At 42.1% G+C, this 17,172-nt stretch overlaps 1 protein-coding gene across 4 annotated transcripts in view; it reads right to left on the reverse strand.

Moving 5' to 3' along the window:
• Nucleotides 1–17,172, reverse strand: part of ERG (ETS transcription factor ERG) — a 240,466-nt gene that overhangs the window by 38,547 nt on the left and 184,747 nt on the right. For all 4 annotated transcript variants that reach the window (XM_075073815.1, XM_075073810.1, XM_032786155.1 and 1 more), the window contains one exon: nucleotides 4,435–4,586. In XM_075073815.1, the coding sequence (XP_074929916.1) occupies nucleotides 4,435–4,586 (152 nt within the window). The remainder of the gene's footprint in view (nucleotides 1–4,434; nucleotides 4,587–17,172) is intronic.

Genomic DNA, 17,172 nt, shown 5'->3' on the forward strand with positions numbered 1-17,172 from the left:
TGAATTTAGCCCTTGACCACTCTCCCCTTTATTTCTTTGTATAATAATAGTGTCTAGAGGCCTCTACCAATATCTGGCTCCATCAAACCATGCATTCTATGTACAGATAGTAAGAGACCGCTCTTGCCTTGAAGATCTTATATTTTAAACAGACAAAAGTTCATATAAGATACATCATTCCCAAAGATCAGGCACTGAGAAGAAAGAGATTATGTGACTTGCCCAAGGTCACACAGGAATCCCATGGCAGAGATGGGAATTGCACTTTGACCTTCTGCATGCCTCTGCAGTAAGTGTCTTAACCTCAAAAACTCCCTTCCTATCCTAATCAGTTTTAACCCATTCTGCTCCCCAAAGCCATTCTTAAAGCTCTACAGTGCTCATCAAAGTCGTTCAGACTATATGCAGCTGCTCACTTCAACTTCCATACACCCTGGGCTTCCTGTTTAGTTATGCTATACCCATTTTAAGCCTTTGAAGGTCTGAGTCCTTCGCTCTCAGGAACTTTAGAGATCCCTCCTATATTTTGAAGCACACCAGAGAGAGAATGATCAGATTACTGGGAAGTGTGTGGCAGCTCACAGCCTAGTGGGCATGATGCTAGTCTGAGGGACCTTGGTGATCTTCATGGATAGGGGGTCTGGTTCCTGAGGGAGGAAAGGATTCTGGGTGATGGGGGGAGCTAGAACTAGTGTTCTTTATGAGACCATCAGTGGTTGTCCAGTCCTGACTGGGATAAACACAAGAAGTCCATCAGTTAAATTCAGTTTAAATTGAAGTGAACATCCAAACCTTCGGCAGTTCGCTAACCATTTTATTATATGTACAGATTTTTGAAATGCTTCTTATTTTTAGTGATGAATCTGAATAGGAGTTCTGAACTCTGTCCTTAGCTTAACTGCAAGTTATAAATCCTGTGCTCTGATTTTCCTAAGCTTTGCCACATCATCGTGTTCATTGCACTTCTGGGAGAGAAATGAAAACACCTAGATGTCTGACAGACGCGCTTCACCCAGGTTTTTTTTTTTTTTTTTGTATAATTTACAAAATAACTGGTCGTAACTATGATCATCTTGCTCCCTAGTTCACAGTTAGATTCATCTCAAAATATATCTCAAGGGAGATGCTAAAAGGAAAGACATCTGTATCACCTTTACAAGCCTATGGTAATTAAAAAATCGGAAAAGTCAAGAGCTAACACTGAGAGAAGTGTTCACTTTGCAAAGTTATATATGAATGCTATCATGTTAAGTGCTACTTGTTTCCAATTTTGCAGAAGACTTTATCACTGAAAGAATCTCTTTGCTACAGTTCAGAAAAAGCCTTGTCTCAACACATGTGAGCATTGTGCAATGTGTGTGTGTGTGTGTATATGTATGTGTATGTTGCTTGACAAATAACCGATGTAATTACAGCTTGCAAAATTAGCCACAGCTAGTAGTCTTGCAGAGCCTAGCAACTGAATAACTGTAAAAACATTATGCAATGTGGCAGCAGCAGGAACGTTTCATACAAAGTCATTTTTGCAGATCAATAATTAATAGCAAATTATACTCTTCTGTCTACATGATTTAGATATCCTGTGTATATATTTATATTGTAACATGATTGTCTGCTGTTTTGAGTTTGGGCATGTGCATGCTGATCATTCTACAATATGAAGCATATTCCCAGGACCTGAGGTACCCAAAGAAGACAGGGCACAAAGTAGTGAATGCCCCCTTATCCAATTACCTTCTGAATTCTATAATAAAGGTTACTACCAGCTACTGAATGTATCAGCCACACCATTGTCTTACAGGAAGTTGTCAGCTTGCTCATTAAAATTTATTACATTGTTCAAACACAGAGAATAATCTAGACAAATGGATTACTATACATTGCTTAATTTCACAAACTGAGCCTCTTTTTATTATGCTTAGGAGCAGACTGCTTCTGTCACTTGCAGTGGGGTGAAATTGTGCAAGGAACATTTCTTCCTCTTGTGTACTCTGCACAAGAGTCAGGACTGGTCCACATTACGCTGTTAAATCGATTTTAACAGCGTTAAATCGATTTAACGCTGTACCCGTCCACACTACAGTGCTCTTTAAATCGATTTAAAGGGCTCTTTAAATCGATTTCTGTTCTCCTACAAAATGAGAGGAGTAACGCTAAAATCGATAGTATTACTTCGGAATACTGTTAGTGTGGACGGAAATCGACATTATTGGCCTCCGGGAGGTATCCCACAGTGCACCACTGACCGCTCTGGACAGCAATCTGAACTCGGACGCAGTGGGCAGGTAAACAGGAAAAGCCCCGCGAACTTTTGAATTATATTTCCTGTTTGCCCAGCATGGAGCTCTGATCAGCACGGGTGGCGATGCAGTCCCAAATCCAAAAAGAGCTCCAGCATGGACCGTACGGGAGATACTGGATCTGATCGCTGTATGGGGAGACAAATCTGTTCTATCAGAGCTCCGTTACGGAAGACGAAATGCCAAAGCGTTTGAAAAAAAATCTCCAGGCTACACAGTGCTGCGTGACAAGCGTAACGGCAAGCCAGAGACTCAAATGGACGCTAATGGAGGGAGGGGTACTGAGGACTCCAGCTATCCCACAGTCCACAGCAGTCTCTGAAAACTATTTGCATTCTTGGCTGAGCTCCCAGTGCCTGTAGGTTCAAACACATTGTCCGGCGTGGTTCAGGGAATAGCTCCTCAGTTTACTCCCCCCCCACCACACGTGAAAGAAAAGGGAAAGAAATCATTTCTTGACTTCTTTCAATGTCACCCTGTGTTCTACTGAATGCTGCTGGTAGACGCTGATGCTGCAGCAGTGAAGCGCAGTATTTGCTCTTCTCTCCCCTCCTCAGTGGTGGCAGACGGTGCAGTAGGACTGGTAACGGTCCTTATGAAACCTGAGCACCATGCTTGATAATTGTTCAATATCTAACATGTTGGCCTGAGATGAGGCCAGCCCGGGGGGGGCGCCTGGCGAAAAACAGAACAGGAATGATTCCTGGTCATCCCAGTAGATGTTACAGAACGGCTGGTAACCTGTCTTCATCATAACAACTGGGGGCTGAGCTTCAATCAGCCCCCTCCCTTTCAGTGTAAGAAAAGATTCTGTACTGCCTGGACTATCATAGCAGTGGGATGCTGGGCTTCTCTCCCCACACCCGCTTAATGTCCTGCCTGGACTATCATAGCACCGGGAGGCTGCCTCCCCCTCATTTTATGTCACTAAAAACTCAGTGTTTCTTATCCTGCATTCTTTATTACTTCATGACACAAATGGGCAGGGACACTGCCACGGTAGCCCAGGAAGGTTGGGGGAGGAGGGAAGCAACGGGTGGGGTTGTTGCAGGGGCACCCCCTGTGAATACTGACACAGAGCAGCTGTGCTTTCTGATACACTGGTCCTCTAGTACACTGCCCATATTCTAGGCAGGACTGACTCTATTTTTAGAAACCTTAAAGGAGGGATTGACTCGGGGAGTCATTCCCAGTTTTGCTTTTGCGCCCTGGCCGATCTCAGCCAGGGGCACTCATGATAGCAGTAGACAGTACAAAGGGGGAGAGATAACCGTCATCTCATTGCCAGTTTACTCCAGCAGTAGACGGTACAGAACGACTGGTAACCATCTCTGCTATCATGCAAAAGCAAAATGAATGCTTTGCTGTGTAGCGCTGGAGTATCGCCTCTGTCCGCGGCTTCCAGTACACATATGGTGACTGTAAAATAAAAAAAGTGAACGGGCTCCATGGTTGCCGTGCTATGGCATCTGCCAGGGCAATCCAGGGAAAAAGGGCGCGAAAGGATTGTCTGCTGTTGTTTTCCCAGAGGAAGGAATGACTGATGACATTTACCCAGAACCACCCGCGACAATGATTCAACCCAGAATTCCAAGGGGCCGGGGAGACTGCGGGAACTATGGGATACCCACAATGCAACGCTCCAGAAATCGATGCTAGCCTCGGACCATGGACGCACACCGCCGAATTAGTGTGCCTAGTGTGGCCGCATGAAATCGAATTTATAATATCTGTTTTATAAAACCGGTTTAATGTAATTTGAATTATTCTGTAGTGTAGACGTAGCCTCCGTGACAGTTGTAGCCTCTATGGTTGGGGGAGAGCAAGGGGCTGCTAGGGAAAACACCCCGGGCAGGAGGCATCTGAAACCTCCAAAATGTGGGCAGCATTGGCTGATGAGGTTGCTTTATTTTTATATTTCTCAATTCATTCTTCGTAACAATTCTGGGAGTTTAGTAGTCTTTCTTTCTAATCTCTCTTATCAGACTGTCTTTGTCTTTTACATGTTGCATATCTAGTTTAATAAAAAAGATGGGTAATCTTTCAATCTTATCAGGTAAACAGATTTCCTAGTAATACCAGTAACAGATTCTGCTACTTAAAAGGGGGAGGAGGTTCTTTTAAAGTTTCTAACCTGCTGGAACAATCACTCTTCGTTCATTAGTTGTCATGTTTGGTGGTGGAACATGTTTCTCTTCCATATAGCTTCCATAGTTCATCCCGACATTGTCTGAGCCACTGACCATCTTCCCTCCTTTTGCGACACTGCAGTCATCAGGGGAATTCCTAGAAAAACAATCAGAATTTGCCTACATTGTTATACCACCACCAGTAATATTTTTGTTAGCATTCAAATTGTATATGAGAGAGAGAGAGACTTTATTGTAAGGGCTGAGCAGTCATCTGGGAAGCTCGGCAGCTAGTACCAAAAGACCCTGCTTCTGGTTCCTTAATTGATTTCTCTCTGAAAATATGATTGACTTAAATGGAACTACACCAGTTTACATTAGCTGTGAATCGGGCCCCATATTTGCAAACATACTATGGCCAGTAATTAATTTATTTTAAGAGATGGGGCCTGAGGATTTAGACTTGACTGTCACAGGCAGCGACCCTGCTTCTCTCTCTAAATATGAGATATAGAGAAAATGGCAAAATACACAAATATACTTAAAGCCAGAGTTATTACTTAGCTTTGGAGAATTTTCTACATCCATTGTTGCCATTGTTTCACTACGTATGTGCTCAGTTCCATTAGATGCATATCACGTAGTGCAGTGCATACACTTTCATGTATGCCCGTATAAAAGGGGCTTTTGCCAAAGCCATGATTCAAAATACCACATGCCTGACTAGGAAAGACTTTCAGCTCCTGCCTAACAGTCTCCATGGTACTGTAGTCAAGCAGTGGACGTCTGCAGAGGATCTGCAACCAGACACCTTTTTACTTTTGGCTTTGCTTTCTGAATAGAGCCTTTAGAGTTTAACATTCCATAGGGGGTTCCTTAATGGCCTTTTAATGGCATCACAATTTTCTTCCTGCCAGACACAGGCATATTTGACCCTTAATTTAATGTCTTCAATGTGTTTCATCATATAGACAAATATTGCTTCAAAAAATCAAAAGAAAGAACATAACCACAGGGGAATATCTTTAAATGTAAATTGGGTGGGGCTTTTTAAAGTTATATAGCTTTAATATCTTACGCATTCATTTAATTCTGCTATTGCAATAATGCATCTGTATTGTGGATGTGTGTAATAGGCAGCAGGTCATGTTGATTAGAGAGACATTTTGTCTACAAGAAAATTACTCTCTTAAAAGATGTTCTTTTCCTGGACATTTCAACCCCATAAATATAGTTGCACCTCAGTCCTGGCTCCTCTCAAACCCGATCAGTTTACACTCCATAGAACCTGCAGTGACTTCCATGTATTAAATCATGGATGTCCATTTCAGGGTAGGGCAAAATGGTCCTGCAATATGGTCCATGTGTTTTGGCATGGTCACTTCAATCTGCCCAATTCAGATTATTTATGCTCCTGGTACATGCAATGTGCATGGGTGTCGCTGCAGAAGACCACACATGACCAGATTCTGCACATTTTTTTTCACATTTGTACTTTGCACTTGTTTGAGGACAAAAGTGGGAAGAAGACCCACAATTTGGCCCAGAGTCTATACACTATATGTAGAAGGATGAGTTAAATGGGATAGTTCCTAAAGATTACCTTAACGTGTATAGCTATATGAAAGTATTCTTTTCAACTAAGGATTCATTTTAAAAATGCTAATATTTTTACTGTTCAAATATCAAATAATATCTAAATAAAAGCCCAACTATAGGTCCCAGTTCAGCAAGTTAGTTAAGCACATGCCTAACTTTTAGCTCAGGGGCTGTCGAACCGGGGGTCATAACCTCTCAAGGGGTTGCAAGGTGGTTACATGGGGATCGCGAGCTATCAGTTCTGTGGTGTTGACAGCCCAAAGCCCTCATTAAATTAAATTAAATTACCCTTCCTCATTTTTAATGTAGAAGGAAGGGTGTCATACTGAGAGGTTTGCTAGGGGAAAGTATCACCAATACAAAAATTTTGAAAACCACTGGGCTCATAAATAGTCCCATTGAAGGCAATGTTAGGCATGTGCTTACATTTCTTGCTGAACTGGGGCCAATATCGCCAAATTGTTTCAGTGGGTATGAAAAAAAAGTTTCGTGCTGAACTCATTTAATGCTTGGTGGACTTCTTGTTTTGCCATTACTGTGCTGTGGCTATGACGTTACAATACACAGTCTAGAGCATACACTTCAGCAAGAGAGAAACTTCTTGAAATAAGGCTTTTGCTTTTGCCACTTCTGTTCCATTCAGTTTGGAGTTCTTCTAGGCTGATCCTGGACAGGAAATTAGGCCATAAAAACACAGATTAGGCATTCAACACACTTCTTAAAGGGACTTTTGTGGCAGATATTTTACCCTAAGTCTACATTTCACAACCAAACTACCAATGTAGGTTATCTACATGCACTTTATAATAATCTCATATGTGCATTTGAATAATACTGAGCAATTATATAGCATTTTTCACCATAAATTAGACAGCATTTAACAAAGAATGATTTACACATGAGGAGAGGAGATGGAAAGAAGTTATGGCCCAAATTTTCAAAGTGTCCACAAGTTATTGGTGTCTCTATTTTTATTTTATATTTAATTGCATTTGTGCAGTACTTGAATATAGCACTTGATTTTCCAAGGTGCTGAGTTACCACATATCCAGTTGAGATCAACTGCTATTGTGGGTTCTTGCATCTCTGAAAATCAGGCCCGCACATACATGTCTCAGATTGCAGCTTCCCATAATGAGGCACACTTCGGCAAAGTTTGGCTAAAGTGACTTGCACAAGATTACATATTACCAGGAAAACCCCTGCAGTTCCAGTCCCATTTTATATCCATTGGAACATATTGTCTTCCAGATCCCAGAATGTGATTTCAGTAGATCTTGGGTGAATTCTGTAGCTGTTTCTTATTTAAAAGATACTCCTTCAGTAACAGTGCAATAATCTGAGCCTTAGAGAGAGGACTTTGCTTTAGTTGAACTTGCTATTTTTTGATAGATGCACATGCCATGCAGTACCAAGAATTAACCCAGCAATACCAATCTAATTTAATCCATGTCATGCAGACGAATTAAATAGGACAAAGGACCAATCTTGAGACACTCTCCTCTGTTTTTGGATTCCATGACCCTCAACCACCAGGAGCGAGAATTGGCTGACCATTTGAATTTCCCCAAATCAGGTGAAAGAATCAAATTTATATTTACCACATATTGTATGTCTATGGCACACACAAAACATAAGCCAGCAGCATTCTGGGTACCAGAGTAGGAGATCAGAGACCTCAGCTCTAGTCCCACCACTGCTCTGATGGCATTAGGAGGTGCATTTGCTCCACATTCTAGACAAAAAAAGTCAAGTAACATTCAGGTGTCTAATTATGCTTTAGACAGCTCCCACTGCCCCCTCTCCCCTTCCCCCTCCCAGCGGCTTTAACATCATGGGCAAGATGTATAATATGTGGTAAATATAACTTTGATTCTTTCCCCTGATTTAGGGAAATTCAAATATATATTTTACATTTCCCTCTTGATTTCCTTATTACAGGTATGTAGGTATCCCCCTTGATTTCTAAAACCATCTTGTTTTGATATACGTATTAGGTAGAGAGGCTCAAAACAAGATGGTTTTAGAAATCAAGGAGGATACCTACATACCTGTAATAAGGAAATCAAGAAGGAAATGTAAAACATCCTGCACAACATATTCCGTGTGCAAACTGCCTGGTGTGAGGCTGCTGCAACCATTATGCCAGACTACAGGCCTGAATAAACAGCCGAGTGGATGTAGGAGTTTCACAGCAGCTCCTCACCCTGGCCTCAGGTTGGGTGCTGGTAGATTTTACCACCGCCCAGATGCAATCAGAATACTTGGGCATTTTTTAAGAGAGTAAATTTCTCCCCTATGCACACTTCAAAATATAAATTGAATTAACTACTTCAGCCTTCTGTACCTAATTTCTACTACACAGAGGTAAACAGACAAAAAAAAATTATTCCAGACATAGTTACATGTTGTGAGGAAGTTTCTTAGAAAATCTTTTTGTGGCTGAAAATGTTGGCTTTTTCTATTTACCTTTAACAAATAGAAATGGCACCTGTGTATAAATGAGATTGCACACTTAACTCCATTTATAGTTAGAGACATAGGCCAAATTCTGCCCTTAGTCATCGGTGCAACCCTATGGAAGTCAATGGCATTACATGGATGTCAGTGAGGGCAGTCTGGCCTGTTCATTGATTTTTTTGTATGCTGAGATTATTTTCAATGGTTTTGTGAAACAGACTAATAGCCACATCCTCTGGTCTAATCTGCAAAATTACTTAATTTTCTTTTTCTATAAAAAGAATGTAAGGGATTTAAGAGGATTGTTGTATCTGTAAAATACATCAGTTTTAGCCTGCACCATTTCCACAGGCAATCATGCATTAAAAAACTATTGTAAACACTAAACAATAAATGATGTGAAAGATCCAGTAGCAGCAAAAGGCTTTTGGCAGATTGACAGGACTGCTAGGGTGGTTCTCTGATCTGACTATAAACAGAGCAGATGGGGAAAAAGATCACAACTTAAGTTAGCATATTTCATTAAAATCCAGAAGCAGACAGTCAAGAGTTTGGTCCCTTACTCTATTGGATTAATGACCGAAGCCCCCATTCAGAAAAGAATTTAAACCCAGGCTTAACTTCCAGCAAGTACCAACAAAGCTAAAGAGACTACCCAAGTCCTTAAAGTTAAGCATATGCTTTATTGCTTTACTGAACCGGACCTAATTCAGCAAATGAAACTGACTTTCATAATATGAAGAGTAGAACTGAAAACAGAAGCAGGGCAGCCACCAGAAAAAAAATATTTTTACTACACAGAACAACAAGAGAGGGATTGTCTTTAAAAGGTTTTTTTAGGACATTTCGTGAGTCTGCTTTATTTCTGAATCATCAGGGGACAGAGGGCAGTGGAAAAGTTGCCTTCGGAAAGTGTGCCCAAGTACAAAGGGTGCAGCTTTGCAGTGATTCATTCTGAACTCCAGGCTTGAACTGAAACCTGAGATGTTTTTCTTCACAGCTGCACGTTATTTTTACCCTTTTGTAAATATACTTTGTTACACCTGGAATTTACAAAAGCCTCAAAAAGGCTACAATAGTTACTAACCGAGAACAGTTTAGCACAACTCTTAGTGTTTTGTCAGGTACTGAGCTAATTCGATTCTAAGAGCTGCTAAATATTTGTTGAGCAAAATATTTCTCTATCGGCTTTTGGAACATTTAAAATCAAGATGATTTTATAGGGGAGATTTAGTGCTGAATCCTGCTCTCATTGAAATCAGTGGGAGTTTTGCCATTCATAGATTCTGATGGAAGCAGGATTGAGTTCATAAATAAATATATGAAATACAATTTTTTTTCTTCATTATTCAAGGAAATATTTATTTGTGATGTAAAATACCTATGGTATATTGTGTGTAAATGCAAGACATGACAAATGAAATATAATGTAGTAATTTTGATTTTAAACCCATCTCTTTGTAGCATTCGGAGGATTTGAAAAAAAACTATCTTTCATTTATCAGAGGGGAAAAAATAAAACCAGCTGTGTTATGGAAATATCTGTACAGTGCTTGGTTTGGTTAATTTAATAACAGCCTGGATTATTCCCTCCCATGGCTATTTGCATGGGAGGGGGTCTCATGAGAGCAGAATTCTGAGAATCTCCTTGTAGAGCTTCCCTTCAGAACATCCCACCATGGTGCTGGGAAGCAGGATGGGTTTCTCTCCCCTAGATTCTATGGCATGAACCATGGTTCCATCGCAGTGTTTACAGATCTCCAGGCTGCATTACTCGCTCTGCTCTGAGCTCACCCTTCCCCCTCCAAAACCAGGCTCACCCAATTCCTGCTGCAGGCTCACATAGTCCACACTCCTTCTTTATGCTTCCCAACACCTCAGAGACCCTTCCACGTGCCTCCTTTCCCACAGAAGGCAGGGGCCTGCCATGCAAAGAAGTATCCTTCAGAACGGCAGGGCCAATAAATGTCAATTGTATTTGACCAAAATTACACCATTAGAAGATCAAACTATATTTAGTTTGTTCCAAGCTATACTCAGTTTATTCCTCTCTCTCTGCACAAACATAAATTCTATTGAGTAGGGGTGCTCAACATTTTTTCAGATAACAGCATTTTCTTTGAAAATGGCCTTTTTACAAAACAATTTTTCCCTACCAGCATTGACTTTTTTGACACTTTCCAAAATTTTCCACTACATTTTTAATCAATATTTTTCATTGCAACAGTTACGTAAACTACATGGCCAGTTATGTGCCTAAATCACACATGTGCATTGCTGTGGAAACATCCACGTCAGCTGCAAATTGCCTTAGCAGATGAATATGAAAAAGACTGTTGGGTACCAACACTGCCTGGGACACCAGAAGCATTCAGGGAACCAAAGCCATCCCCAAACTGCCAAAATCTTGCAGAAAGAGTCGAGAAACAGCTAGAAACTTTGCAGACCCCAGAGGTTGGCTTCATTCGTATGAACTGCAATTCCTTTGCATGTGAACTGAGACTATGAAACCAGATTTCAGTAATGATATCGGAAGATCAAACTAGTTGACAGGGTTCTATTAATGCTATCTATGTTCTTCCCCATGTAAAGCATCACTGAAGTTATGGCTAATTTGTGTTATAGGTGCATAGGTAGGCAAATACTGTGGTTCTTACTCAATTCTTACTCGAGCAAATTCCCACTGACGTTTGCTGGGTATGTAGCTACATTTGGCCCATTGAGAGAACACACTCCTATTTTTGCATAGCCTCTTTCTTTTGAAAGCTTCATGACATTCTTTACACATGATTACAATATAATGCAGACATGAAAATACCAAAAAATGCATGTAGGTTATAATATGTCATACCAAGCACTCTGTTCTCACTGAAGTTCATGGGGTTTATGCCACTGAATTTAATGAAAACAGGTTTGCGCCTTGTATAAAAATGTCTTAAAATATTTTCCCTCCTCCATAGCTTACTAAACTATTTCCCAGGACACATCCTTCATGGTAATTCCACTGCTGGCACTTTTCAGTGCCCATGGAAAAGAACACCATTAGTGGACTCATTCACTATTTACCATTAGCTTAGTATTATTTCTCTAGGAAGACAACTCCTGGCTCTGCACATTCTCTGGCCAATTCCCTTTGCAGGTGAGTATTTCATACAACTATGCTTGTACACTTTGACTCACTGTGTATTTGTTTTTTTCTAACCAGGATAAGTCTACCCATTTTTGGAGAGTATCTCAAGTAGGAACATGGAACCAGGGTGTTGTTATAACTGGGTCAAATCAAAACCTTCTATTATTTCACATAGCAAAAGGATAAAGCAAACTCCATGTACCAACACATACAACCTCATTGAAATTCTGCAGGCAAAAGGAAAGATGCTAATTTACCAAGATGTATATGCAGCAGCCATACATTTTCAATCAAACAATAACTTTTTACTAATTGAAACAATCTCCCCTCCCCCCACCCCTGCCTTTTTCTGGCTATCTCACAATCCACAGCTGCTTTGAGCCTTAAGGCCATCACAGCAAATTAAGGCAGTCAGCATCTAGCTCACTAGAGGCCAGGCAAGCTATAAATATTACCAGCCCTGCTCTTTGTGTTCACGGTGCAGGGAAACAGCTGGTTTAAGTTTGACTGCACGTTGTCATTTCTCCATTAGTACAAACACTTCAATATTTCTTATGTGCGAGGTTGGAGTGAAGAAAGGGAAAGGAGAGGGGCGCACTAACAGCCAAAGCTAAGAAATGATGTTCTGTATATACATAATTTACAATTAGATTACTGCCAGGGAGAATTCTGAAGTCTGATACAGTGGTAGTCAAGCCAAAGCCACAATAACTTCCCAGTTGGCCTATACCTTTCAGGACCCATTTTCTCTTGTTTTTCTTTTATTATTTTTATAGAAACTCTATTATAATGTAATGGATTACATTTCTCAAATTGTATTTCATTTCAAGAGCTTATAAGCCTGTTGTGTTTGCGGTTTCACAAAATACTAGTGTGTTGGAAGTCGGGGCCCTTAACAAACCACATATTCCCTCTTTTGTGGACAGAGATCATATAGAAAGCTAGCAAGCTAGCAAAGTACAGAATGCCATGCATACATAGAAATGACATCTTGTATGGAAACCACAATCCCCAGTGTCTGTGGAATGTCTGCTGATTTTAGTTATTAGCATAACATGTGCTGTGAAATTGATGTGCACAAACATATTAAGTTAAAAAAGATTAACCCATTTTCTTTATCTTAGTAAACTTAAATTCATAACTGAGTTAGACACCAAAAGCCATGGACTTAACACAGACACTGGTTTTATGGCTCATTACAAGAACTTGTAACACACCCGCTGCCTGCTACTCTTAACTGACCACTTCAAATTCTTTATGCATAACAGTCTAACCCCAAATTGCCCACCTCATTTCAAGTGATTGCTTCCAGCATGTGTTGCCCCTTCCGCTTAACAATCTCTCTCAATTTGTATTTACCTCAGACACTCTGCTTCCGTCCCCTCACCTGAAGAGGAGGCCTGTGTAGCTTGAAAGCTTGTAACATCCACCAACAGAAGTTGGTCCAATAAAAGTTATCACCTCAACTGGGGGAGGGATAGTGCAGTGGTTTGAGCATTGGCCTGCTAAACCCAGAGCTGTGAATCCAGTCCTTGAGGGGGCCGTTTAGGGATCTGGGGCAAATATCTGTCTGGAGATTGGTTCTGCTTTGAGCAGGGGGTTGGCCTAGATGACCTCCAGAGGTTCCTTCCAACCTTGATATTCTACCCTGTCCGTCTCATATCCTTTGACCAACACTGCACACATAGAATTCTTTCTTTTGTCTTTAAAGTACTATTATCTATTTCTCATTAAACATAGCAGATACTACTTATATTTTCAGCAAAGAGTCCTGTGGCACCTTATAAACTAACCCGACGAAGGGGTATTCACCCACAAAAGCTCATGCTCCAATACGTCTGTTAGTCTATAAGGTGCCACAGGACTCTTCGCTGCTTTTACAGATCCAGACTAACACGGTTACTCCTCTGATACTTATATTTTATAGATTAAACTGTAAATGTTCAACACCACACTGTATTGGTATGAGCCAGCAGAGTTTTACACACTTTTATGTCCTACAGTTCTCTATTGGCAAAACTGATCCTATGCTGAGGGCTACCACAAGGCCTACACATCACTTAAGATTTCAAAATAGGGCATAAGTGGGATTTAAATGCCGCATAGGCCTTGTGCTGCACCTCTGCCCATGGGTGCATATGACCTTATAGGAATGATCATGAACGGGTTTACAGAGTTTTAGCTCAACATTTTCAGGAGACTGAGGTTAAGGTCATAAATCTAAATGTAGGCCCCCATCTTTGAAAATCTCGGTCTAAATTTTCAAAAGTGAAAAATGCAGTCATATTTAGCTATTCTTCTAAATTTTCATGATTTCAGTGACAATTGTCAATCTGAGATGCATCTGTTTCAGCTTAAAGTAAACCAATTCTATTGGACTGGAAAGTCAAGTGATTTCTTCACAGTTCGCACCTGCCAGACCAGAACCACATCAACCCTGCTAAGAAGACAGTGTGGTAACATAATTAGCTTCTGAGCAGCATCAACCAGCCAAAACCACACCAAAAACCCTACTCTAAAGTTGAGCTGGATAGACCATTTTTTCCCATCCTTGGCGGTATGTTTGTGCCAAAACCACAGCCAAATCAGAAACAATGATAAACCGGTGCTTTTCAGAGCAATGAACTGCTTCACAAAGCAGACAAATGCAAAGCTCAGTGTGAAGAAGATACTGAAGTTTCAGTTTTCTCTGTCTGGCGCACAGCCACCAACACCAACTACCTAGTCAGTGGGAATAAAGGTATCTGAGTAGGATATCCAAGACTAAATTCCTTTCCCAGGATTGCAGCTCTCTTATGGAGCCTGCTCAAATAAAGACTATTAGATAAGTCATCCCATTAGATAATTCTCTCTGTTTTGTTGTGAAGTGAAATAGGACCTGATCAGCCTGTTGAAGTCAGTGGAAAGACTCCCATTGACTTCAGTTGGCTTTGGATTAGGTTCATAGTTTAGTCTGTGCCAAGGTTTTAACCAGAATACTAGTACTGACTGCCAGCAATAAACTACCAATGATGGAAAGGATGGCATCAAACACCAGCTGAATGGCTGCACTTCAGTTATGGAAAAAACATGCTCCTGAAAAATGAATGGTATTAAAATGATTTCTGCCAGGTGGACTTTTTGTTGTTAATATTTAAGACGGATAAAAAGTACCTACATAATAAAATTACATCTACCTCCCAGTCAACGTGATCCCAGTTATTCTCGTTCTATCCTTTTTGTATGTAAAGTATTAAACAGACAGCTGTTATTTAGAAGATCTTAAAACAAGGTTCTATGGCTGATAAGAATGTGAGGCAAAATTGGGGACTCAGATTAGAACAAGTCTTCCATTGTACAGTATGTGTTCAGACTTGCCAGGATGTTTGAGGCATATATATATATAAAAAAATTCTCCTCTCACCCCTATGGGTGGTATGTGTCTTCCTCAACCTCGGGTCCTCTACCAGAGGCCTGGGAGTTTGAGGGTTCTGCGCAGTATCTTAGCTGTTCCTAGCACTGCACTCTTCTGGACAGAGAGCTCTGATGTTGTTCCTGGGATCTGTTGGAGCCACTCACCCAGCTTAGGAGTCACAGCCCCGAGGGCTCCTACCACCACTGGGACCACTTTGGCCTTCACTTTCCACATCCTCTCTAGTTCCTCTTTCAGGCCCTGGTACTTCTCCAGCTTCTCATATTCCTTCTTCCTGATGTTGCTGTCACTTGGCACTGCTATATCTATCACCACCGCTGTCTTCTGGTCCTTGTCTATTACCACGATGTCTGGTTGATTGGCCAGTACCTGCCTGTCCGTCTGGATCTGGAAGTCCCACAGAATCTTAGCCCTGCTATTCTCCACAACCTTCTGTGGAATCTCCCATCTGGTCTTGGGAGGGTCTAGCCCATACGCTGTGCAGATGTTCCTGTACACAATGCCAGCCACTTGGTTGTGCCGTTCAGTGTATGCTGTTCCTGCCTGCATCTTACATCCTGCCACTATGTGTTGGACTGTCTCTGAGGCCTCTCTGCACAGTCTGCACCTTGGGTCCTCTCTAGTGTGGTAGACCCCTGCTTCAATGGATCTGGTGCTCAGTGCCTGTTCCTGTGCTGCTATGATCAGTGCCTCAGTGCTGTCTTTTAGTCCAGCCCTTTCCAGCCACTGGTAGGATTTCCCAATGTCAGCCACCTCAGCTATCTGTCGATGGTACATCCCATGCAGGGTCTTGTCTTGCCATGGCACTTCTTCTGCTTGGTCTTCCTCCCATGTCTGCTGCTGCCTCAGGCATTCTCTCAGCAGCTCATCTTTGGGGGCCATCTTACTGATGTACTCCTGGATGTTCCGGGTTTCATCCAGGATAGTGGCCTTGACGCTCACCAAGCCCCGCCCGCCTTCTTTCCGGCTGGTATACAGTCTCTGGGTGTTGGACTTGGGGTGGAAACCTCTGTGCATTGTGAGGAGCTTCCGGGTTTTCACATCGGCAGCCTCCATGTCCTCCTTTGGCCAGCTCACTATACCGGCAGGGTATCTGATGACCGGCAGGGCGTATCCGTTGATGGCGTGGATCTTGTTCTTCCCACTGAGCTGGCTCTTCAGGACCTGTCTTATCCTTTGGTGATACTTGGATGTTGCTGTCTTCCTTGCTTCCTCATCGTGGTTTCCATGTGACTGCGGGATGCCAAGGTACTTGTAGCTGGTCTGTATGTCTGCTATGTGGCCCGCTGGTAGTTCCACCCCATCAGTCTTGACTACCTTCCCTCTCTTCACTACCATCCGGCCACACTTCTCCAGTCCGAATGACATCCCGATATCCTCACTGTAGATCCGCGTCAGGTGGATTAGCGAGTCGATGTCTCGTTCATTCTTAGCATACAGCTTGATGTCATCCATGTAGAGGAGGTGGCTGATGGTAGTTCCACTCCTGAACCTGTACCCGTATCCAGTCCTTGTGATTATCTGGCTGAGGGGGTTTAAGCCTATGCAGAACAGCAGCGGGGACAGTGCATCACCTTGGTATATGCCGCACTTGATGGCCACTTGTGCAAGCTGCCTTGAGTTGACTTCCAGTGTTGTCTTCCATAGTCCCATTGAGTTCTTGAGGAAGGTCCTTAGTGTCCTGTTGACTTTGTATAGCGCCAGACATTCACAGATCCACGTGTGCGGCATTGAGTCGTAGGCTTTCCTGTAGTCAATCCAGGCTGTGCTCAGATTGGTCTGTCTAGACCTTGAGTCTTGGGCGACTGCTCTATCTATGAGCAACTGGTGTTTTGAGCCTCTGGTGTTGTTCCCAATGCCCTTCTGAGCTGTGCTCATGTACTGGCCCATGTGGTCCTGTAGCTTGGCAGCTATGATGCCTGATAGGACTTTCCATGTTGTGGGGAGGCAGGTTATTGGCCGGTAGTTGGACGGTTCTGTCCCCTTGCAGGGGTCTTTCATGATCAGCACTGTCCTTCCTTGTGTTAGCCAGTTTGGGTGGGAGCCTGCTGCTAGCAGCTGGTTCATCTGTGCTGCTAGGCGTTCATGCACTGCTGTTAGTTTCTTTAGCCAGTAGGTGTGGATCATGTCTGGTCCAGGTGC

This window comes from Chelonoidis abingdonii, chromosome 1 (assembly GCF_003597395.2).
Source record: "Chelonoidis abingdonii isolate Lonesome George chromosome 1, CheloAbing_2.0, whole genome shotgun sequence".
Classification (NCBI taxonomy): domain Eukaryota; kingdom Metazoa; phylum Chordata; order Testudines; family Testudinidae; genus Chelonoidis; species Chelonoidis abingdonii.